Source organism: Abrus precatorius, unplaced genomic scaffold (assembly GCF_003935025.1).
Source record: "Abrus precatorius isolate BTA unplaced genomic scaffold, Abrus_2018 Scaffold10, whole genome shotgun sequence".
In the NCBI taxonomy this organism is placed as follows: Eukaryota; Viridiplantae; Streptophyta; class Magnoliopsida; order Fabales; family Fabaceae; genus Abrus; species Abrus precatorius.
The window spans coordinates 19703398-19727399 of record NW_020874292.1 but is presented as its reverse complement, the minus strand read 5'-3'; the positions used below and the strand labels follow the sequence as shown (position 1 = coordinate 19727399).

At 29.9% G+C, this 24002-nt stretch overlaps 1 protein-coding gene across 2 annotated transcripts; it reads right to left on the bottom strand.

Moving 5' to 3' along the window:
- Window positions 1-13653: 13653 nt before the first annotated feature.
- Window positions 13654-22935, bottom strand: LOC113850437 (phosphatidylinositol 4-phosphate 5-kinase 7-like). Of its 2 annotated transcripts, XM_027480993.1 has the most exons (11): window positions 22864-22935; window positions 22415-22466; window positions 20769-20943; window positions 19593-20657; window positions 18541-18708; window positions 17747-17912; window positions 16767-16877; window positions 16494-16681; window positions 15460-15614; window positions 14462-14618; window positions 13654-14047 (listed from the first exon to the last, which is right to left on the bottom strand). In XM_027480993.1, the coding sequence occupies exons 3-11, from the start codon at window positions 20783-20785 to the stop codon at window positions 13765-13767; spliced, it is 2310 nt and encodes a 769-aa protein (XP_027336794.1). In that variant the 5' UTR covers window positions 20786-20943; window positions 22415-22466; window positions 22864-22935; the 3' UTR covers window positions 13654-13764. The 2 variants fall into 2 exon arrangements, with proteins under 2 accessions (XP_027336794.1, XP_027336801.1); XM_027481000.1 differs by lacking the exon at window positions 22864-22935 and having other exon boundaries at window positions 15445-15614; window positions 22415-22692.
- Between the last annotated feature and the right edge of the window lie 1067 nt (window positions 22936-24002).

The following is a 24002-nucleotide window of genomic DNA, read 5'->3' as shown; positions in this document are numbered from 1 at the left end:
TTTTTTTTTCTTTTTTCTGAAAAAAAATAAGAGTCTCACATATTCTTTTATTTTTTCTCATCAATCAAATGATCGAAAAATGTATCTTTTTTATTTATTTATCTTCTCACTTGAGCTAAATAAGACTTCAATAAAGACTAATTAATGTATAAATATATGTTGTTGTGTAAAAATGTTCAATATTTTAATAAATACTATCTTTGAACTTATTTACAGGAAATAACTACTAAAATATTTTAATCTAAATATAAGAAACAAATATTCTTTTTTTAAAATATATTAATTACAATTTTTAATTTATTATAAGATTTAGTTTAATAAAATACTTATAGATAGATATATTCATTTAACATATAACATATTAATTTAACTATTAGTATTATAAAAATTTCTAAAATAATATATAAATTTATAACATATAATACTTTTATTGGTCTTCATAAATTAAATGCTTATTTATAAATTAGATTTATAACATTCTCATTTCAAAATGGTATTAGTGATAGATTATTAATTGATGCTAGATGATATTGGAAAGTATTAAGGAGGATTTTAAGTGTTTAACAGAGTTTTGAGTGTAGGAGAATCTCGCTCAAGCGAGATATGCCTCACTCAGGCGAGATTGCATGTCCAGAATCATCCCTTTTCTGGAACGTTCTCGCTTAAGCGAGATCAATCTCGCTCAAGCGAGAATAGATTAGGTCACCTCAATCTTCACCTTGCTCAGGCGAAAAGAAACTCACTCAAGCGAGAAATCGCAGGAAAGTCTAAAACTCTCATGACACCCAGCTCATTCAAGTGAGGAAGGCCTCGCTCAAGCGAGAATATCAGAAAATGCGTGAAGAGCCGCTATCTGCATAGCTCACCCAGGCGAGGTACTCGTTGTTCAAGTAAGAATGCGCAAGGTCCGGGCTATTTAAAGTATCTCAAACATAAAATTTTCATTTCTCTCAATCTCTGTCTCGGTTCCTTTTGTTCTCTTTGATTTCTTACTCCTTTTTCTTCTAAAAATTCTCTCCAAATTGCGATTATTAGCCGGATCCAAGTTTGGACACCTAATCTAAGTAATCCCAAGTAAGTTTTCTTGAGTTTATATATAGATTTACCAATCATTTCTGTCTAAGTTCTATTTTTAAAGGTTATCTCATGTTGTATAGGAAGAACTTTCTTTTTAAGCGATCATCTTCATCAAACTCCTTTTAGATCTTTATATCGAGGTAAGGAGAGTTCAATTCTATCATTAGAACATAGAAATATTTATACTCATGAGACACCAATAGTGTTTGGTTCTATTGTGAAATTTGTATACATAAAAATAAAATTCTTAAATATTATGATAGGTTGATGATGTATATTTCTTTAAATTTAGGAGGTTCAATGGACGATAACTGATTGTTTTGATATATTATGAAATATAAATTGATTGTAGTATTCGATTTGGATTGAGTCCATAGTTATCCAATCTCTGGCAAAATTGTTAATTGATGGTCAAATTATATGTGCGAATCGTATAATTATATGATTGTTGAATTTGATTGAAAGTTAAATATATATAAAAATGTGTTAAATGATGAATAGTATGCATGAAATGTATATGATATGTATGATATGTATTGTTGTGAAAATATTTTAAATGAAACTGAATCTGAGAAGTATGGAATTTTGATGAGATTGTAAAGTTATGAGATGTGTGCTTACAATGCAAGATTTGGTAGCCAACAAATTGATGTGATTGTGATACAGGTATTGTCACACATCAACGGGTGTATTTACAATATATGTATCGTAATACATTAAATTCGATGGTTATAATACGTGTATTGTAACATGTTGATATGTGTATGATATATGAATTAATGAGAAAGGAAGTAGTGTGAATAGTCACAACGATACACTGGGGTATGGAATAAGGAGCCGATTTATAAAGTTGCGAATCCATCGTATGGCCACGCGTTTCTTGACTAACACTTTTGACTGTACTTTTGCTAAGGGACCTTATAAGTGTATACGTTGTATCTGTGTGCATGGGTTAACCAGCAACTATTCACCTATTAAGTAAGACCTCATGAAATGCTGGAGGCAACTATGGAATGTGATTACATTGTATAAGAAATTGTTGAGTTGAAATTGAAAGTAATTGAATATGTTATTAATATATATAAGAGTGATGAGATAATTGGATCATAATTAATGATGTAAAGTTTTATTAAAGTTGATATAAGCATTAGCATAGAATTTGATGCACCTGAATTACTACAACTGATGAAGGGATATTTTATTAAATCTTATATGAATATGATATAAAATTATACTTATTGTTATGTTTTAATAATAAGAAAGAAACTCATCCTTACAAAATATTTCAGGTAACGGGAATGAGGGTTAGGAACAAATTCTCATGTTTGGGCATGGATTAGAACTACTCTTAGAAAAATTTTGTTCATAATAATCTTGTAATTAAAAATTTTACATTACATATATATATATATTGGTTAATAATTTGTAAAGAGTATGTTTTCATATATACAATTTAATTTTAGTGCCTATGCACTTTATGTTATTCTAATTTAGTAATATTATAAAATTATAATTAGATTCAGATTCTTTTACTGTTCAAATTAATTGTAAACATGTTTGAAAGAGTAAGATTTAGATTTTTCACATGCTAAAATTACTCGTTTTGGTCAAAAACTAATTTTATAAATTTGATTTAAAATTTAAAAATATTTAAATTACTATTTGTAATTAAAAAATTAGCTTGTTTAATTGATTTGTTATAAATTATTATTTATTTTTTAAAATTTAAAAAGTAGAATGTTACAAGATTGGAAGCATTAGTTTGCAAAAGTTATAAAATAAATTTTTTAATAATATAATAAATAGCCAGTTAAAATACATTGTAAACGATATTCAAAGTAAAAATTCAACTCATCACTATTATGTTATTGTTATTTTTTTTATTTTTTTTATGTAAAAGTTAATATTTTTAAAAAAAGTCTCTAAAAAAAATTAATATTACTTTTTCTTTTGATCTTTCCCTTTCAAATCCCTTTATTCAATTTGCTCTTCAATTAAAAATCTTAACTCTAGGAAATTCTACGTTCAAATTGGAGAAAGAAGCAAAATATAGAAGTTCTGTTTCTTTGGTTTGTAAAGAGTGGTGCAATGCTGAGAGATGGTAAATGTGGAATGTCTTCATAGGAATTGTTATTTTGTGTCATGAGATCTTGACACATAAGTCCCCAAACATTTGCAATGTTACTTTTAAAGAGAAGCTTCGTTTCGCCATTTCAACATGATTCATACTAGTTGGAGAGCTATGGCTTGTGGTGTTTGCTGAGAAGTATCCTTTGCTTGAGGAGCTGAGACTTAAGAGAGTAACTATTATTTAAGGACACTTGTGGATGGTTATGCTTCCTTTTCTATATCCTCTTCATTTGTAACTGTAACCTTATAATCGGATAAAAAAGGACTAAGGAAGGATTCCGAGAAGTTGGGGGTTTTAATTGAGGAGTTTATAGGTTGAATTGAAGAAAAAGGTTCACAGGTTGAACAAAGGGCACGACGGAGGCAAAAATAATATTAATTTTTATTTACTAAAATATAAAAAATAATAATGATGAGTTTATAATAAAGGTAAATTTTTGTTATCCAATTTATTACTTAATAAAGCGTAGTTCACGATAAAAATTAAATTTTTATATTTTTAGAGACCAAATTTTACAATGTTTTTACATCAAAAAATGCTACTAAAAAATTGAAATTAAAAATTATTTTTTTATATATGAAATTTAAAAATAATATATATTAAAATATAATTTTTTGAAAATATTACAAAAATATAATATTTTAAAATTGTCAATAATATTTTTAGTGTATACAAAAAAATTAAAATTAAAAAGAATGAAAAAAGTGGTAAAGTATAAAAATTTGTCAATAATAATTTTTAAAAAATATATAAAAAATAAAAATTTTGCCAACAATAATTCTTAAAATAATAAAAAAAAATTAAAAGTAACAAAAATCAATTTTTAAGTTTTGTTCATATTTTTATAATTATGTTATTTTGATTAAAAAAAGAAAAGAAAAGAAGAGAGAGAGAGAGAAGGGGTAAATAGAAGGAGTCCTTGGTTTCAGATTGTCTGGCTCTGAGGAGAGTGGCTGAGAAAGAGGGTGGTGAAAGCAGAAAACTTTTGGTGTCCCACAACTATCATCATTAACATATAATTGCTGTGAACATGTTACCGTGACTCACGCGTCCAACCAAAACGGGCCACGTCAAGAGACAATGTACGTGGATGGTGTTTGGGTCCCCCGGGGCCCCCAATGGGCTTCACCAAGTCCAACAATGCCTACAGTGACAGTACCTGCATTGCATTCAATTCAAGCTCGTGCTGACCAATCCTGTCGTCTCACGTGGATCACTCTTGTCCCTTCAATGTCGTTGACTCTCATCGGACTCTGTGGAGGCTGTCATCTATTTATTGCCCTGACACCTCTTCACTGTCCCCATTCGCTCAGAGATTCTTCTTCTTTTACCTTATTATTAACCATCTTTTTATCTTAACATCATTTTTAATATTTCGAAATAATTAACGCGACATAAATTCAGCAACACAGCGTCAAAATTTGTCTTTAATTTCGATATATCTAAGAATCTCTCTTTGCAAAATGCGTGATCGTTTGAGAATCGACATCAACTATTAATTCAGATTTCTATTTTTTAGAAGTGGTGTTTACCAAGGTCATAAGATGGTAAATAATGCGTTTTTAGTATATTATCATTTAATGATTATTTTTTATTTTATGAGTGCATAAGTTAATAAAAAAAAACTAGTAATTTTATGTCTTTTAATTGTGAAGAAGAAAAATATATACATGCACATAAACGTTTTCTCCTCTTAATTGAACCTTTGTTTTGTCCAAGAGAATTAGAATGATGAAAAGTTTAAGAGAAAACTTGGAGAGACAATAAGGGAGAACAAGTCAATGTACCTTTTCTCCAAAATGAGAAGATAGGAGAAAAGTTTGACTAATTATTTTATGATTCCAATTATAGGGTCTATTTTAATTACCCACTCCAGTTACTGTATTGGTGTCTAAATCATTGTGCCTCTATCTCACACTGTGAATCTGCTTCTCATCTACACAACTTTCTTCTCATCACTTGTGCTTTGCCTCTACTCACCTCCAACCTTGTGCATCTACTATTCTAATTTTAAGTTGTGTTGGGATAAAGTAATTAATAATTTTAAATAATTTAATTTATATTATTTCAAAATATTTTATTTTGATAAAATAATTAAATTTCTTTTATTTCAAATATTTTTATTTGGATAGAGTAATTAAATTTTTATATTTAAAAAAAATAAAATTATCACTATGTTTAACAAAATTAATTAAAAATATAGAACTAAATTATTAATTAATCATAACTAAATAAAAATATGAATGAAACACGTAATAAATGAAAAAATAATTTTAAATTATTATTCTTTTTGTTAAGATTTAGAATTTTTTTAATTTCAATCTATTAAATTTTTTTACTAAATTTAATAAATTTTACATTCTTTAAAATTCAGCATCTTAATAATAAATTTTAACCTATACAATTATATATAGATGTATTTTTAAACAAATTATTCTCTTAAAATATCTCATCTAAATATACTCTTAAAATTTTCACATTTTAGTATAACTCATTTGATTGAAGTAGTGAGGCTACTTACAAAATCTTTTCATTCAGTACAAAGATATATATTTATTTTTTTAGGGACACATAGTCCTTTAAAATATAACAAACTTTCTATCTTTTTGCTTATTTGTCCAATCAAAATGTCAAACAATAAGTAGAAAAAAATACACTTTTCTCTTCACTTTCTTTCATTAATTTTTTCCCCCATAACAAACAATACTTGTCCTTTAAAAAGCTCAAATTTTGAAAAAATAAGTCGCACTTTCTAATGATTTACTTGATTTTTATTATTTTATCAATTTATATTACTTAATTATATTTTTTTCACATTTTTTATCTAATCAAATGATAAAAAAAATCTTACACCTTCTTTTATTCCCCCCTGCCCCTACATTTCTCTATATCTTCCTACGTCCAAACGTAATATGTCAACGTTAAGATATACAAATTAAAAACATATATCATCGTTCTTATTTGTATCAAAGTTATAAGTTATTTATATTTTTTTTTTATTTCTCTCTTTTATTGCTTGAACGTTTTCTATACAACTATTTTTTAAATTAATCAAGAGAGAGAGACGTAATATTTCACAAGAATAAAGGCAATTAAAAATTTATATTATTCAAGTTATATATTATTTATAGAAGTATATTGTTTAGGAAATGAAGTATATATGGAGCTATTATTTTTTACAATTTGTTACATGTATATTTTAAAATTAAAATTGACTGAAAATGATGTGTGAATTATATTCTCTTTTACTGTAATATATTTTTTTAACTACTCTTTATTTTTTGAATATGCATTTTATTCTTATAATTAATATTTATTTATTCCTGTTAAATTCAGAAATTAAAATATAATAAAACACTCATAAAAAAAAATTAAAACATAAATTTTTTAATTATTAAGATTAATTCATAAATAAATACTAATTATAAAAATTAAATGTGTAATTTGACCAGATAATAATATAAAAATATTTATATTATTAATATATTTTAATTAAATTTATACAATTTATTCTTGATAATTCCACCGTCCTTTTCAAAACACCCATTCCGTCCTCCTTCTTGTTGGCCCCTTAGATACCGTTAGGGTTCACTCACATGGTCCAATGGGCAGTCAATCCATTAACACATATATTTAATAATAGTAAATGTGTATAATAAAAATATATTATATTTTACTAACAACTTATTTAATATATATTATAATTATATTTTATGACTTTGCATAAATATCACCGATTATTTTATATCAAAGTTAAAATACAGTGATAATCACTAATATTTTTAAATTCATAAAAATATAAATACATCTATTTAAGATATACGCGTGTATATGTATCTTCTTAAGAAAACAAAATTACATGATATTATATAAATTCTATTAATATTTTCTTGAATGACTTAAAAATATAAATCAATTATTTAAATTTTATTCCAATTATATAATAATAACAACAACAACAATAATAATAATAAAACTAATACATTAATCATACATCAGATTTGATAATTTTAATTTTTAAATTATGTAGAGTACTATACGTTTTTTGTTTAGTATTCTCTTGTTTTTTCTGTTACTGTTTCAAAAAATGTTTGCTTCCTTTTATTTGTTATTTTAAAAATTTAAGAAAACATTTATTATTTTTTTCCTATTATATTTTTACCCTGTATGACTTTTTAATTATTTTACACATTTATATAATAAATTTGATAATTAATTATTAAAAACCCAAAAATTAATGAGATCAAATCAAAATTTTTCCTAATTTAAAATGTATTTTATTTCAAATATTGAGAGTTAATGAGAAATATTAATTAGAGAAGAGAAAGATATATAGAATTGAAAATTCAATAACAAATTTCATACAAATTAAAGTAATAAGTAATTTTCTTAATTTGTATAAAATAACTTTATTAGTAATTCAGATGTATTAAATATTTAGAGGGAGAGTTTTGTGTTCATATTAATCCTGTTCGGTTCAAACAAAATTGCTATCATATAAAAAAAATTTTAAGTGACAAATAAAAATAAATAAAAGAGCAGAACTATATTTATTTAAATATATTATATTACAATCATAAATTCTATACTTACATTAGTTATTCTTAAAATAATTGAATTTAACTAATTGAATTCAAGTACACATACGTTAGAACTTTTATGTAACAAAATTTTGATTCGTTTGACTTTTTCTATCATAGAATATTTCTATATTGCAAGAATTTAGCATCAAAAGTTAGCAACCATCCGCACTTGCTCTTATTCATGACAACCTTTCATGCAATTCAAAATGTGCCATACATGACAGTATTCTTAAAAGCACCTCGTCACATACTCATTAAATTAAACAAAATAATATATTAACAATTCATCATTGGATGCATCAATAAAATCTTTCTATATCAACAGTACAAATAAAATAAACTCTAGACATTAGTCATAGCATATTTTTGAAATACTCATTTAAAAAAAGCAGGTCTAAAAAACACTTGACATTTATGTGTTGAGGACCAATGGTATTTTTTTTTTCCATAGATGAGAATGTATAAGATATATCAGCTTTTCAAATCATGGTATAGAAAACATTACTTTTTGAAAAAGGAAAAAAATTGCTGCTCAAGTTTTAATGACAAGATCGAGGTTTTAAATGTCTGAGATTCGATGATAATATGATATGATCCTAATGATAAAAAAAGAAGAAGCAGGCATTTGATTTGGAATAGTGATAAACAATGTTGCACGTTTTTTCATCCAAATTAAGTTGGCAGTATTCACAGAGAATATTTATAAAAGATGCCAAATTAAAGAGAGAGATATTTACCAAAATAAAAAAAGAGAGATAACCGTTAAGAAAGAGAGAGCGTTGAATACACGAACCAAGAAGCAGCGTGAACCCTTAACAACTTGTTACCAACTGGGTTAGGTTTTATAGAAAACCGATTATATCACATCGCTTGTGTATGTATATAAATACACCTTTGCATTGAGAACAGATAAAGTTATAGATGGGGTGAGTCATGTGAAGAGGGGAGAGAGAGAGGAGTATAAAAATTAGGTTAGGTTTATATATATATATATATATATGGAGAGTCTCCTTTGCTTTTGCTCCCTGTGCTTTCTCTTTCTATAGCTTACGTTTTGTCTCCATTTTCCCCCCTCTCTCTGGTTTGGGATGAGAACAAGGGTTTTTGCCAGTGCAGAGAAGAAAAATGGGTTCAGATCGAAAGTTATGGTTAGATTTGTTAAGTCACAAACATATTCTTCTTTGATCTTTCATATCTTTCTCAGATAAGTGAATTAATGGGAGATTGGGGTTGATGGGAATGTTGTTTGGCTCGAGGTAATTGCATGGGGTCTTAATTTCTTTATCTTTGACGCTTAATTGATTTCTGGGTTTCATTCTTTTTTTGACGGTCCCTTGAAACAATGAAAGCTTTCAAAGTTTAGATTTTGATCCTACCCCTTTATGTGATCTCGGACCAGGCTTCATTCCCGTCAACCGGATCTCTCTCTCTTTGGAGATGATCATCGATCTCACATGGTTTTGTGATTATGGCTTCTGGTAAGGTGATGCCAAAACTCTGACAGTGTCAAAGGATGGAGAACTCTATGGTCTGTGGGTGTGAATTTAGACATTGAATGAGATAAAGTTGAAACATTTGTCAAAAGTTCTAGTGAGCAAGATTAATAAAAAGATGCCTTTGACCTTGTAGTTGCTGCACAATTACAACTGTTTTTCTTTGTCATCTTTCATGTGGCTGCATATTCATCTCTCTCTAATGATTTAGTTTAACTGTTGAGATTTATGCGAGTATTATATATCTAAAATGATCTGGCTCCAAAATCTAAATTCATAATTATTATTTCTCTTGGATTATCATTAGGTGAGTGATTGATGTAAGCTTTTTCTAAGTTAAATAATGATGTGCCTTGAGAAACTGAAGGGGCTTTGAAATTCTGTATTTTGTCAGTGTAGGTTTCCCAGCTGTAGCATCTTTAGGGTTTGAGATTCCTAACCATCTTTTCTTGCTGTCAAGTTTCAGTCTTTGTAAGTACTTTGGCTTCATTCTTTTCAGGTAACATACTAACATTCACAAATACTTTTCTCTCTCTCTCTACACTTCTTCGTATACCTTTATTCATGATTGTTTGAAGTATTATTTTTTTAAATCTATTTTAGGTAGCGACAGTTACAATTTTCATGGGCGATTTCTGGATTCATTTTGCTGATTTTGTTTTCATTTTAACAACGCAGGTGAAAAGAGAATTAAAGAATTGAAAGATGCGTGGAAATCAAGATAAATGGATTTAAAACAAAATGGGCGGCACATATACACATTTTTTTTTCGTTGTTGGTTATTGTTGAGCTCAAATGCGGAATAACTTGGACGTGTAAATTAAAATTCTGACGTAAACTGGCGAGCAATAATTCAGACCTAATAAATAGATCTAGCAGCGCAGCGGTGTAACTTGTAAAGTGTGCACTGAAATACTTCCCAGGAAAGAGAGATGGATCACAACGGATCACTTAAATACCAGGTCTTTCCTTAGCCAGAATCTTTCCAGTTACAACACTAATACAAATACACACTTCTCCAGCAATCCAACAATCAGCCACGGAAGGATAACAAAAATAATTCTTTTCTGATGTGGAAGATCAGACTAAACTGCAACCACAGAGCATACTAAGAATTATTTTTAACTGAATAAAATAAGCAGATAAAGAACACCACTATTTAACGTGGAAAAACCTCCAATGTGGAGGAAAAACCACGGGACAAACTCCGAAAAATATTCCACTATATCTCAGGATATTTACAATATCCTTTCAACACTCTATCACACAAGAGGTGTAAAATATAGTGTACACAGTGAGACCCACTCCTATTCAAATATTACAAATTTTGTAATACCAAGAAGAAATAGAGATGATACCCACCCCAGTGTATTTTTCTCACACTCTTAGGATTTACTCAACACTCTATTTTTTTTTTTTCTCTCACAAACACTCACAATGCTTGATGAAATCTTGTGTGTGTTGCTGCTTGTGCTTCCTTCAATTTCATTTCACGGCTATTTATAGCCAAATAAAGTTACTATTCATTTAATAAAATATTATTAATTGTTTATGAAGTCAAAAAAGGGGGCACCGAAATTGAAAATGTGCTGGACCTCACAGTTATCCCCTAATTTTTCTTGCTTTCTTTCAATCAAAGGAGGAAGAAGGGAGGGGCTGGTGGTGGTGGTTGGTTTTGAACATTTCTGATTAATTCCTACTTCCTAAAATTGTTGCAGTATTCTATCTATTTTGCTTGGTACTCTCTTTTTTCCTTTAGCTGTCTCAGATATTGATTTTGACCAAGCGTATCTTTCATCCTGAAAACCAGTCAAAATTTATAAAATTATTTGCATCGATGTGGTTGACCAATCCTTTCTTGGCTTGCAAAAGGAAATATAATTTCTCGATCTATTTCAATTTTAAGTATATATGTCTCATCACAAAACCCAAAAATAATATATTTAAAATTAAATTTATCCTATCATTAAGCATAATTCAAATTATCATATATATCATGATTATCTGATGCTGCACATAGAGTTATTTCATTCAAGTCCATGACCATGCGCGGTGACCTACATCACAAGGATAATGTTACCTTGCGGAATAGAACCTTTTTATTCCTCTTTGGATGGAGGCTCAGAAGGCAGGACCTTTTAGGTGGAAAAAGTTATGGAAAAGAAAAGAAAGTTGAACATCAATTTACTTGCTTTTTTATCTTAGGTGATGAAACCTTTGATTCTTTGGAATTGAATGCATGTATTTGCATTAATACCAGCATGGTCTACCAACTTTTTCAATGTACATTGAACACAAACAAAAGAAACGTATTATATATTTCACTTTTTAGTTTCACTTTATTGCTGAGGCATACCGCGTGATAATTGTGTAAGCATTGCGTAGTATGCATTTGATTTATGTTAAAAAAATTGTAAACATAAATCTAACACAAAAACTATAACTAGTAGAATTAAAGTAAATATGAATCGTGGTTATTTAAATGCAAAACCAACGATATTGTTGTCGGATCTGATTCATTTTTAAGGCCATTCTAATATAAAATTTTAAATATTTGGGTCTTTTTTTTTTTGCACAAGGAGGCAAGATATCAACTGTGGCTTTAGCTTTTCTTTTTCTTTTCCCATTTTACTTAAAAAAAGGTGAAGAATTATAGATAATTTTTCTGTTTAAGGAAACCACGTTCAAGTAAAAAAAGTTCTTGTTCATGGAATTTCGGACTGCTATCAAGTCATCCCCCAATCACCCAAATGTACTGTCTAATTTCCAGAAACTGGGTAATGCTACCTCGGAAAACAGTTCTAGTGTTAGGAGTTGTTTGTTAGAGTCTAATATATATATATATAAAATATAATATAACATAAACTAATTTAGCTTCATATATAGTAAGTCAATAACATATGATCGTTCAGTCAATTTTCCATTAACCCCGAGATTGCTCCTTGACTTGTCAATATTGCTGTTGTGCTAGCTATAAGAAAAACACAGCTAGAAAGAATTTTGGTTGCAAGTTTTCTTATTCAAACGATTTCATGATGTGGTTTCTTTCGGTGCCTTTTATAGATGTACTATAAAATCTGCATCAAGATGCGTTGAATAAGCATTCAATGCTTTGCATGATATTGCTAACTAATATTGAAGGGCACACTACATATTTAAATCTATTCCTTACGTTTTTATGTAAATTTGGAATAGTTTATGATTCTATAATTTTTTTTTCGAACTAATTTATTATCAAATCCATATGATAAATCTTGGTGCATCTTAGTATATTAAATAAAATAAATGAGACTACGCGTTTGTGATAAAAAAAAAAGTGCATTTCTATAACTTCCCCCCAAGATATCCATTCATTTAGTAACTGACACACTAATATCCTAATGTACAGTCATATGCAAAACAATCCTTATCAGTGTTATTTTCTTATTTATAAATATATAATTAAAAATTATTGGTTTTTATAATAATTACTGTTAAAGTAATGTTTATGAGAATTTTTAATTAATTATTAGCGTAAATTTTTTTAATATTAATAATAAATAAAAATTAAAATTTGTTGTTATGCATATAAATATCAAAATCAAACATAATTTTATACTTATGGTATCCAAATTAATTTATAATGAACTTACACCTCACCTTTCAATATTTTCAGTTTGTCACCAAAAATTCCTTATCATGAACTTTTTTAGAAGAAAACCCTCAATTTCGTATCTTTAATAATGAAGTGTTTGAATTTTCTTCCTTATGATTTTAAGTTAAATCACAATTAAGAACTATATTATACAAACTTCGGGAGCTAATTGAGAAGTTGTGTAGCATTGATCACACGTGATATAGATTATTTTTACTCATCTTTCTTGCTTTATACTATATACTAATTAAAATAATTAAAATCTTAAATATGGTTTAATCGACACTAGTAGGACTGATTGTCCCTTATCTCCATCCAGCCGCAACTAGTCTTTTACTTTTATTCATTGTTAGTTGACAAAGAATAGAAAATCACTGAAATCAAAATAATTTACATAGTACGATACAAGTGTGAAGTAATTTTCATCATAAAAAAATTTTCCTGATTTCCCGCATGCTCAACTATGCATGGACTAGTTGGATGTCCTAAATTTGACTTTTGTTGAATGAACTTTCGTTTCATCCAGAAAAGAAAGGAAAAGACAAAATTAATCATAGACTTAGATGTCTGAAACAAATTGTTAAATATGATGCCAACATGCCAAACATAAACAAGTAAAAAACCAACATATAAGTATATGAATACTTGTAGCCATTAAGTCACACTTCTTTCATGGAAAGACAATATCATAATTAACTTTAGTAAATTAACTAGTGTGAAACAAGTAAAATTGTAAAGAAACTATATAAAGTAAAATGAGAGGGATAAAAAAAAAACACTCTTCCTTTAAAATAACTAATTACAAAGAAGGATTAAAACCAGTAAATTTAAGGGAGAAAAATAAATTCATGGAGCTTCGGGGAAAACTTTTTCCTCTAAGAATTTGATGAAACGTTCAGCATACATCTTTGGTTCAACTACTGATATTGTCATGGGATCAAATTGCAGCGATTTGTAAGAATGCTCAATTTTCTTTTTCAGACTATAGTTCTGCAATATATCAATTATGCCCATGTAGAGGACAACATCGTATACTTCAAAAAGCTCTACTTCTGTTGCCTCCAACTTATCACCCTGAAGCTTGCGAGTAGCCTGAGCTGGCATGTTTACACCAAGCTGCACCCGCAACCTGAGTAAGAAAAAATGAAGATTTACTCTGTTACATGTATAATTAACCACAACCCATAAGATCTATAGCATTTATTACTGGTGCTAATTAGTAATAATTCTCTTTCTGAGTAGATGAACTTCTGACATGTTTGGATTGCAATCAAATCCTCTTAAACGTGGACCCACTTCAATACTTCAAGTTATAGCTTTTCTCGTTGAAACGTACGTAGTTTAATATAGTTTTATTAGGTTTCCAACCAAACACGCACTACATCATCATAAATTTTCTACTTCTAGTACCTAGGAGTATTCTATATTAATTTTGAGTATTTGAATTATATACCATGATAGAAGAAAATCCACGTAAAGGTGCTGGGTTAAGATATAGTCTACTGCACAAGATAAACCAATTTGAAAGTGTCATAGAAACTACCTTGCAGTACCAGGAAGTAAAAGATCAACTTCATTATCACCCATGGAGTTTGCCCTCAATGTATTCCCTCGAATATGAGGTCCAGGTGCAGTGTTGACAATGCTTGGTTCGTGGGCAACTAATAGCAAGCCTTTAGGAAGAATCAAGAGTTCCCCTTCTTTGAGTACATGTGGAAACAAAGCAAGTAGAAATAGTCTCAATATAGATGGTAGGAAATTTATTAAGAAAGCATGAAACTGAGGCCCAAATGTAGAAAGAAAAGAATGAAAATCAATTTATAGAGCTTCATGTAGTAAAAGAAACATGATTCCCTATACCTGAGCACTCAAGTGCAGAGACATCAAGACAATTACACAAAAAGGATGCTTAGCCAATTAAGAAGCACCTTGATAGTCATTAATTCATTGATAAGATTTGGGAACAAGGAGAAGCAGTTATTCGTTTTTTTCATTTTATAATTTCCATAATATGCTCCACAAATTATAAAAAGAATATAGCGATAACAAAAATGTTCAATTCCCATAAGGTCAATTTATACTGCTGGGGGTTATCATAAACCTTCTATTCACATGTGAGTCATGACTAGAAAAAGAAAAGGATGTTGAGTGCAACTGAATGCACTAAATCTAATAAATTACAACTGCATTGATGCAAAATGAAAGGTTCAAAGCCAGGATATTGAATACGACTGGAGTAATCAATAAATTGTTTGAAACCAATGTTCATTTCAAGAAGTCCTCTAAGTTAGGTTCATATAAGATCATTCCTAGACCTCCACCAATCTTAAACGTAAAAGAGAGTTGATCCTTGACATAAATAAACCCTCAATTGATGATCACTGTGTTCAAACAAGAGACGGATAGAATGAGGATTTCTACAAATACAAAGTGGACAAACAGTCAAGAAACACATTTCAGTTTCCTGTCTAAACAGGGTATTCAATTCATTATAAAAATCCACATCACATTTTAAATAACTTGCACCAGTGTAGCTATTACCATCTCCAGGAGGTAAATTCTCCTGATGATGCATTGATCCATGATGTTCCACCAAGGCCTTCAGATTCTCTGGAGCTCGAAAATGTAATCCAAACAGAAGGCTGTAATCAATTATATGCTGAGACTCCAAGAACTTGCAGTCTAGATAAATTTGCCTTCACCAGAAAATCAAATTTTGGTCATGATTAGAAGGTGAACTTACCAATAATTGAGTCAGATATTGAATGTAATAGTCGATTTGTCATGATACAATTTTTACTCACTAAAACCCAAGCTATTCTATAAACAACTCAGTACCAAGTACCAACAACATGACAAGATCCATGTTATTATTTGATTTTCAGTGACGTACCGGTTATTGATATCTATATAGAAGGTAGAATGAATTTAGTAATTATTTATTATGAAATGGAAATTACCATGCAATAGCTTCTCCAATGGCAAAGTAAATAAAAATTAACTGAAAAAATTGGGAAATTTTGATAATTGTTTTATGATAAATTCTATCACAATGTACGGATTACATCTAATGCATCACCTCTTAAATGATCGCAGAATACTTTACCAATCCCGGACAAACTTTCCTCTTCCATTAAATCTTTCCAACTTGAAAACTATGGAGTGATATATAAGATTATAAGACTTCTGAAGCACATGGAAATCAACCAGATAATTGCAAGTAGAGAGTACGGCCAATCAGAATCCTTGCAATAGAGTTCCATAACAGTATGGTTTCAGGGGACTAAAGAGACATCATATTCAAGATATTCGTGGAATCTAACTGACAAAAAATGAAGAAGATTGATAGATTCTGAATAGTAATAGGTCAATCTTAAACTTAAAGAATAATTTGGTTATCAATTTCCCAAAAGCACACATTAACCATGCAATGCTCTGAGCAATATATAGCTAACGTATACTACAAGAATGAGTGTAATATCCATGACATTTATCAACAAATATTCATCAATTGTAAAAAGTAAAGAATTGCTCATTTGTCACATTAGCATAAGTGGTTCTTAGGAGCAACTTACTTGAGTAGGGATTCTCGCAATTTTTTATCCATATGAAAGTCATATTTTAGATCAAGATCTTTCAATGTCGTATTGCAATTGATTTTATCATTTTGTGTGTATCTTCCTTGAGAAGATCCCTTCAGATCATAACGACGGTGGATATATAATTCTGTGCAAAACATGTTCCCCATGACCACAAAACGCACCTGGTAAACAAAAATAAGGACATGTTTATATTTATTCAGTTGGCAAAAGAAAAGAAAGAAACTAGAGATAGACAATATGTGATACCTTTTTTCCACCTCTTAGGGTTATTCGATGGAGCCCAAAGAATTTTGTTATGAGAGTATTCTCATGATCTCCTACATGACGGTAATATTTAGGAAGCATATTAAGCAGAACCTACAAGAAAAGAAACTTATGCATAACCATGTGCAATATCCTTCCTTATTAGAATTGATTATTATTTTTTAATAATTGCAAAATATAATCAAGGGAAGCTGACTGATACTAATAAATAACTTTACCTTCTTGCAAGACCAATTCATGTAAAAGGAAAGAGAGTGAAAACTTCTAACATGTAAAGTGAATAGTAACTAATCCATGTTTATCATCAACATAATAATGAAGTGTTCAAACGTAACAATTTTGAAGGGGAAAATTATTTACTTCTCCTTGTAATTTCTCTGTTCTTGTATTTAATATATATATTGATCAACACATCTTCAATAACCTTTTTTAACACTTTCCAAGGTACTTATTTTGTCCTTTTATTCATATTTCTCTATTAAGATCAGAAATTTCTGATCCTTTGACTGCTCATTTAAGTTGAAACTTGATATAAATGTTTGAAATGTTATAATTGGAAAAAGATAAAGTAGATCAAGTTATCCTATCCCCTTTATGCTTCAAAATATAATTTGATTCATTATCATAAAATCAGTTCACTATGGAGTATGAGAGATGGAAAAATAAGCATGTATTTATTATCCTTTTTGGCAATGATTTCATGAAACTGTCCTTTAAAATAACCATGAGAGAAGTAGCAGTTGCAAGTAATATTGGTGTCTATGGGATTATGCAGAAAGTATAAATGGAATCGTGTTTTATGATTACACACCTGACCTGACCAAATATGTTTGTCAGTCCTATCACAGAACTCTATAAAGTCAAACTCATACAGTGGCTTATGAATTCAATACAAAATTATTAAAAATATAAAAAAAAATTTGTCATCAACCAAGAAAAAATAAATATAATTGACTACAAACCTTTAGTTCGGATTTTTTCACTGTCTTTATAACAAATCTGTCATCTTTAGAAAGGTAAAAGATGCTGCCACTTTTTCCAGGAGAAGATAAGTCCCTTAGACCACTATCTCCACAAATAGACATCATGTACTCTGCGGCATCTAACTTGAACATCTCTCTCAAATTCCTACAAACATATGCTTGTATAATTATGCAAATAAGGAAGATAAAACCAAGAGGATATTAGGAAAGCTACATGTGCATTTGGAGGGGGCATGAATTGATTACGTGCATGAGACCTTTAACGACAATAATTGCTCATAACTGTTAATTATAAAATATTGGGTTGTTTATGCCAATTCTAACAATGCATAAATCAGAAAAGAGCCTGTGCATCTAAGCATAACCCTGACTAGGTATTCTTCTTTTGGGGGAATCATGTATGCCATTATAATCATAACTCATTATCAAGCATAATATTTACACTTTGACATCTTATATCATCATGGTTACATTTAGACTTTGTAATTCTTTAAGATTGGACTAGACTAAAGCTTTATCAGTTTGGTTTTGGTCATTCCCCACAGGGTTTACCATGTTATGCACTTTGGGCCACTTCATTAAGTAAAATTCACCAACCATTCATAATTGAAACCCAACAAAAACTTATAAGAATACATAATGCTTTAACCTAAAATAACTTTCAAAATCAATCAAATTGTAGTCATATGGAAATTATCCTAATGCATGGTGTTCAATCTCTTTATATAACTTGTAGGTTATAGAAACATGATGTACATAAAGTTAATAACTACCTGAAGACCATAGGGCAATAATCTTTCCAGTAGAAGTTTATTGAACAATGTGGAGGAGTAAACTTTGAACCATCCCTTGGGAAGTACATCCTTATCCTAGCTCGATCTCCAAAATCAGATGATCGAACTTCACGGGCAGGAACTGGTGTAATTTTGCCAACAGTATACCTGAGAATTGATCTAAATTAAATTCAACTCAAAACTCTATATGGTACACAATGCAAGCGTTAAACTACATGCTACCATTAAAGCTTATACCGTGCATGGAGTTGGTGCAAGAGCAAGACCAACACATACAACCAAGCCTTATTCCAATAGGTAGAGTCGGCTACATGAATTAATCGTTGCTCTTGTAAAATTAATGTGTTGGTTTGGTGTAATTTGAAATTTGCAACTTATGTCAGTCTTGCTTCTATGGACCACATTTGCATAAATACTTGACCATTAAAATTACAACAGCTTCATTCCCAAGCATTATAAACTAAATTTATACTTTCCTGGTGCTTTCACCTCACTGGAGATATCAACATATACACTGGAGAAATATTTCTATAAGATAAATATTGGTTTTTATAAAGAAGAGGATGCCAACATTCCCTCAGAAATTAAATTTTTACTGTCCTTCTTTCTGCTTTAAGGTTTTCAATGATGACTGAAATACCTATGAAGCCCTTTTGATACACAATCAGTTAGATGGATTTTCTTTGTAAACGCCTGTACTTCAACCCACTTGCATTCTCTAGCCATGCCTAGACATTACTCACAATGGTGAACAAGAAAAAAGGTAGAAGTATGCATATATAACCATTATTCTGTATATTTAATTTATGAACCAAACAGTATGTACGTATCAACATTGAACTATTCTCAACTAGGACCTCAATCCATCTAAATCATGAGTGAAGTCACTTTCTACAAACTCCCTGATTCCAAAATAATAAGGTACTTGAATTGAAAGAATGGTAATATCAACAACTTTTAATGTTAACATAACTATCAATCTTTCCAAAATAATTAAGGGTTTGCCGTCAACATTCAATCAACTATTTTACCTGATGCCAAGCTGCAAATTAAGCTTAAGAAAGTAGCTTTGCTGTCCTCCAAAAATGTCCACACATGAACTCTTCTTTACTTGGTTCACACTAAACTTATTTTGCTCTTTGCTTTTATGCAATGAGTCGGAGTACTCACTAATTTTCTCCATAATCAGAACTCCTTGTATGTATTCCCTTTCATAAACCAAAGTACTTTTACCTGATGCCTCAGATTGACCTTCATCAAAGCCATGGGATAATGTAAGGGAAGAATCATGACATATGCAATCTTGAGCAGGATCATGAGGGCTACAACTTGTATCCAATGACAAAGTCCTGTGCGATATTTGACGGAAACTTTTTAATCTACCAATCACTGATACATTTACAGAAAGGCTACGTTTAACTCTAGATTTTGGACCAACATGTTTTTCTGTATTCAATAAGAAACCATCATGATTACTGTTAGGAGGGCTATGCAACTTCTTTAGGGAAGGATGATTACTACATGAAGGATAGAATATTCCTTTTCCATCCTTTAGACCTTTGTTCCATGTCCCAATATAAAGACCCCCATCTCCAAATCTATAAACTCCTGAGCCATGCATAAGCCCATTTAACCAAAAACCATCAAAAGTATCACCATTAATCCACTTTATGACCCCTCGACCATCTATTTTCCCATTTTTCCAATTGCCAACATATACATTTCCATTATTCCATGTATACCTGCCACTGCCTTCCGGAACTCCTTCTTTCCATAAACCTTCATAAATATCGGAATTGGAGTACTTCTTGTGTCCTATCCCATGTGGAGCATTCATCCTCCATCCCCCTCTATAAATGGATCCAGAAGATGTTGTAAGTTTGCCATAACCATTTAGGAAGCCTCCAGAGAACTCACCTTCATACTGTGCTCCTGATGACCACACAATAAGTCCCTTTCCAGTCATTTTATCACCTTCCCAATCACCCTCATATACTGTTCCGTTTGACCATGTGTACTTTCCCTTGTCATGGGGTAACATGCCCTTGATCTTACCAGTGTAGGCATCACCATTTGAAAATGATTTCTCATCAAACCTACAATTTACAAAATACAGTAAAATCATAGTACAAGTATACACACACAAAAGATTATTATAGAACACAAGAAGTTGAATACAGTAGAGAAAGAGTTGCCATGAATATTACCTTTCGATATCCTCCATGATTTGCAGCCTTGCCCCAATGTAGATAAGTATTAGGATAACTACAACTCTACAAGAAGTATCTCTTTTTCATAAAAGGTTAAACAAGTTACTCAGTGCTGTGACCTATCCGATCTCCTCTTTCACCACCCTTACATTATTGTATCAAGTGATGAACTCTGAAACATACACAAACATCATAATGAGTCCTTTCTAGAGGAGAGACTTTCTACCATTGCTGACAGGAAGAGGAAGTTAGTAAAGTTGCCTAGTGATGTGCCTGTACAAGTTTACAGTACAGACTTGAAATCTGTCTGGTAAATTAAATAAGTATGAAGCATGAATTTGTTTCGATAGTAGAAAAGAACACAATTTCATATTCTAATTACAAAAGCTAACTACTTTTTTCAACAACCAGCATAGAAAGTCAATTTTAAGGTAATAGAGGGAAATCAAGAGAGAGAGAGAGAAATATTACAAAATCAGATTTTTTTACTCTCTCATACCTTCAGATTGGGATCCTCCGGAACTGCAGAGAACCTCAATCGCATCCCTTTGTATGATGTTTTCTTCTTTCTTATTTATGGAATATTTTTTCATATATACTTCATCTCAGGTGGAATGGCAGAGGTTGCTATGCTCATAATTTTACTAAATTTAAAATTTTAATAACCAGTGTTCAAGAAATTCTGGACTTCAAAATCAAAATCTCAACATCATGGTCTCTCACAAGTCACAACTACACTCTACAACAAAAAGGTTCACGGTGAACTGATTGCCTCAAAAGTAGGCAAGCTTATATTTATCAAGACACCTTCTTGATTACATCAGCTATCTTCTCTTTTTTTTTTTGTTTTTTTCGATGCAATGGTGGTAATAAGATTTGAACCTGTAAACTTGTACAAATTGCTTAAGGCCCTCACCACAATTACAACAACTTGCTTGATATTATAAATGAATGCTACAATTAAAATCCCACATTTCCAGCAGATCAACAACGTACAATAATGTAATCTATAAATTTTTTTTATCTTTGATGCATTACATCTGTAGATCCTTCTTTTTAAATTAGAACAAATATGAAGTGTTGTCACTGCATCAATGAGAGCCTTTAACCACGATGTTTTTCTGTATTTGTCACAGGAACAAAATTACCAACATAAAAGAGAAATACCTAAATTATTCTATTAATCAATTTCGTAAATCATAATTGACATGCATCCATACTTTCATATTATGAATCAATTTAAAAAAGATAAGATAAACCTTACAAACATGTTGGGTATATACTGAGAATACATATCTACTAATTACGTGTTACAATTGTACATGAATAACCAACCATAGGGTGTTAAACCGATAAGGAAGAAATTGATTATAATCAGAATCGGTCCAGAAATACAAAATCAGAAGTAAAAGATCAAGTTTTCTCATAAAAGAAGGGATGTGAAGAATTTAAATAACCCCACCTGTATATTCTACTGTCTGCACAATATAGTAAACCAATACTCAACCAAAAATACTAACTGAGTTGGTTTAACAATCCAGTAAAAGAACCAATTATTGATGTGAAGAATCCATTTATCTCATGCTTAACAATGATACACCACATAAAATTTTAAATAAGATTACAAGAATAACTGAACTAACCTTGAATGGATGGACTAGAAATGAGTATCCTCTACAAGTACAGAAGTACAATCTCAAATCCAGAAGAACCTCCGAAGAATCAAAATTTCAGGCAAATAAAAACTAAAGCCTTTGTAAAAATGTTTCTTCTACAAAAGCTCTTGGATCCTTGTTTGTCAATATGCTTTTATCCATTCTCAAGCTACCCCACAACCCAAAATTTCAATCAAAGCAAAGATTCAGTGATTCCTCAGATCACTTAGCTAGATTTATTTTCGAAGAGTTACTGGTTGTCAATATATTTAAATATACTTAATTAATAATCTTTCAAATATTTATCACAAAATTTGCACAAATATATATATATATATATATATATATATATATATATATAATATGGTAGCCATAAAAAATAGCATTAGCAACTCCATTGTATTTGTACCAACTAATCTTTGTCGTGAGTCAGTTACCTGAAATGGAGACACCTCAACCATCACTCTCTCTCTCTCTCTCGCACACAGTGTTGTGTAATGATGTTGTCTCTTTCCCATGTCTTATTGTTGTTTTCACCTTATATCAAATAATATATTAGTTGTCACTAAATCACTTTAAGTTTACTTAGTTTTTGATACATTTAAATAAGCAAATTAAATGCCATGCAATGCAGAGAGTATGGTTGTATAAGGTCGGTCGAGCACCAAAGTGGCATCTGATACGGGCCATCACGAAAAGGACAAAAGGGCAGTGCCACCATGGAACCTGATTCTGTGCATTCCAACATGCATCCTTACTTTATCGTATTCGTATTATATTAGGGAAGTGTTACATCTATCTAACACGTAATTCACACCCAACACCGTCACTTTGTATGGCCGTCTCAATCTTTAATTAGATCAATTTTTAAACTCCAATTTGATCCAAATTATGGTCTCATTAACATCCAGGCAGAAGATGATCGATCCAATTTCATATATTTTTAAATTTAGATATTTTGTATGAACTTATAAAATTTTAAAATAATAAATGAAAGTAAAAGGTGTTTTAAAATGATAAATTATTTTCATATAAAATATCATAAATTTGCTTTAAGAAATTTTATACTTCATTACTGATTTAAAATTATAAATTTTTAAATATTATATAAGATTGGGATGACCCAAAATTTATTTCCGTAAACTAAAAAAGGTGTGCCAAATTATTATGCCATGCCAAACATTATTTAAGGACAAAAAAAAATCTCTAATTAAATGATGACGTGTGAATGCTATTTTTAATAATATATAAAGAAATTAATCGCATATTGTTTTTAGGGAATAAAGAATTTTTTAAAAGGTAACACGTAACATAGAACTTACAATAAAATTACTTTATGTAATAATATTAAATTATATTATATTAGATTTAATAGAAAATACAAATATTCCAAGAGTCTTTTTTAGCATATGCATGTTGCATATTTGCTTTGCTAATTCGTGTATTGCATATTTTTGCCATTTGTATGAAATTACTACACTAAAAGAGCTATTAAAAAGGGGTGCTCAGAAAGTTATAGTCTTCTGGCTTATGGATTCTTTTGTTTTTTAATAACTAATTATTAAAATAAAATAAA

Coding starts and splice junctions, on each gene's coding strand:
- LOC113850437 (XM_027481000.1), bottom strand. Junction 18,709..19,592: donor AATTTGCAGCTTGGCATCAG/GTAAAATAGTTG, acceptor ATCAATTCTCAG/GTATACTGTTGGCAAAATTA. Junction 14,048..14,461: donor TTACTTCCTGGTACTGCAAG/GTAGTTTCTATG, acceptor TTTCTTACTCAG/GTTGCGGGTGCAGCTTGGTG.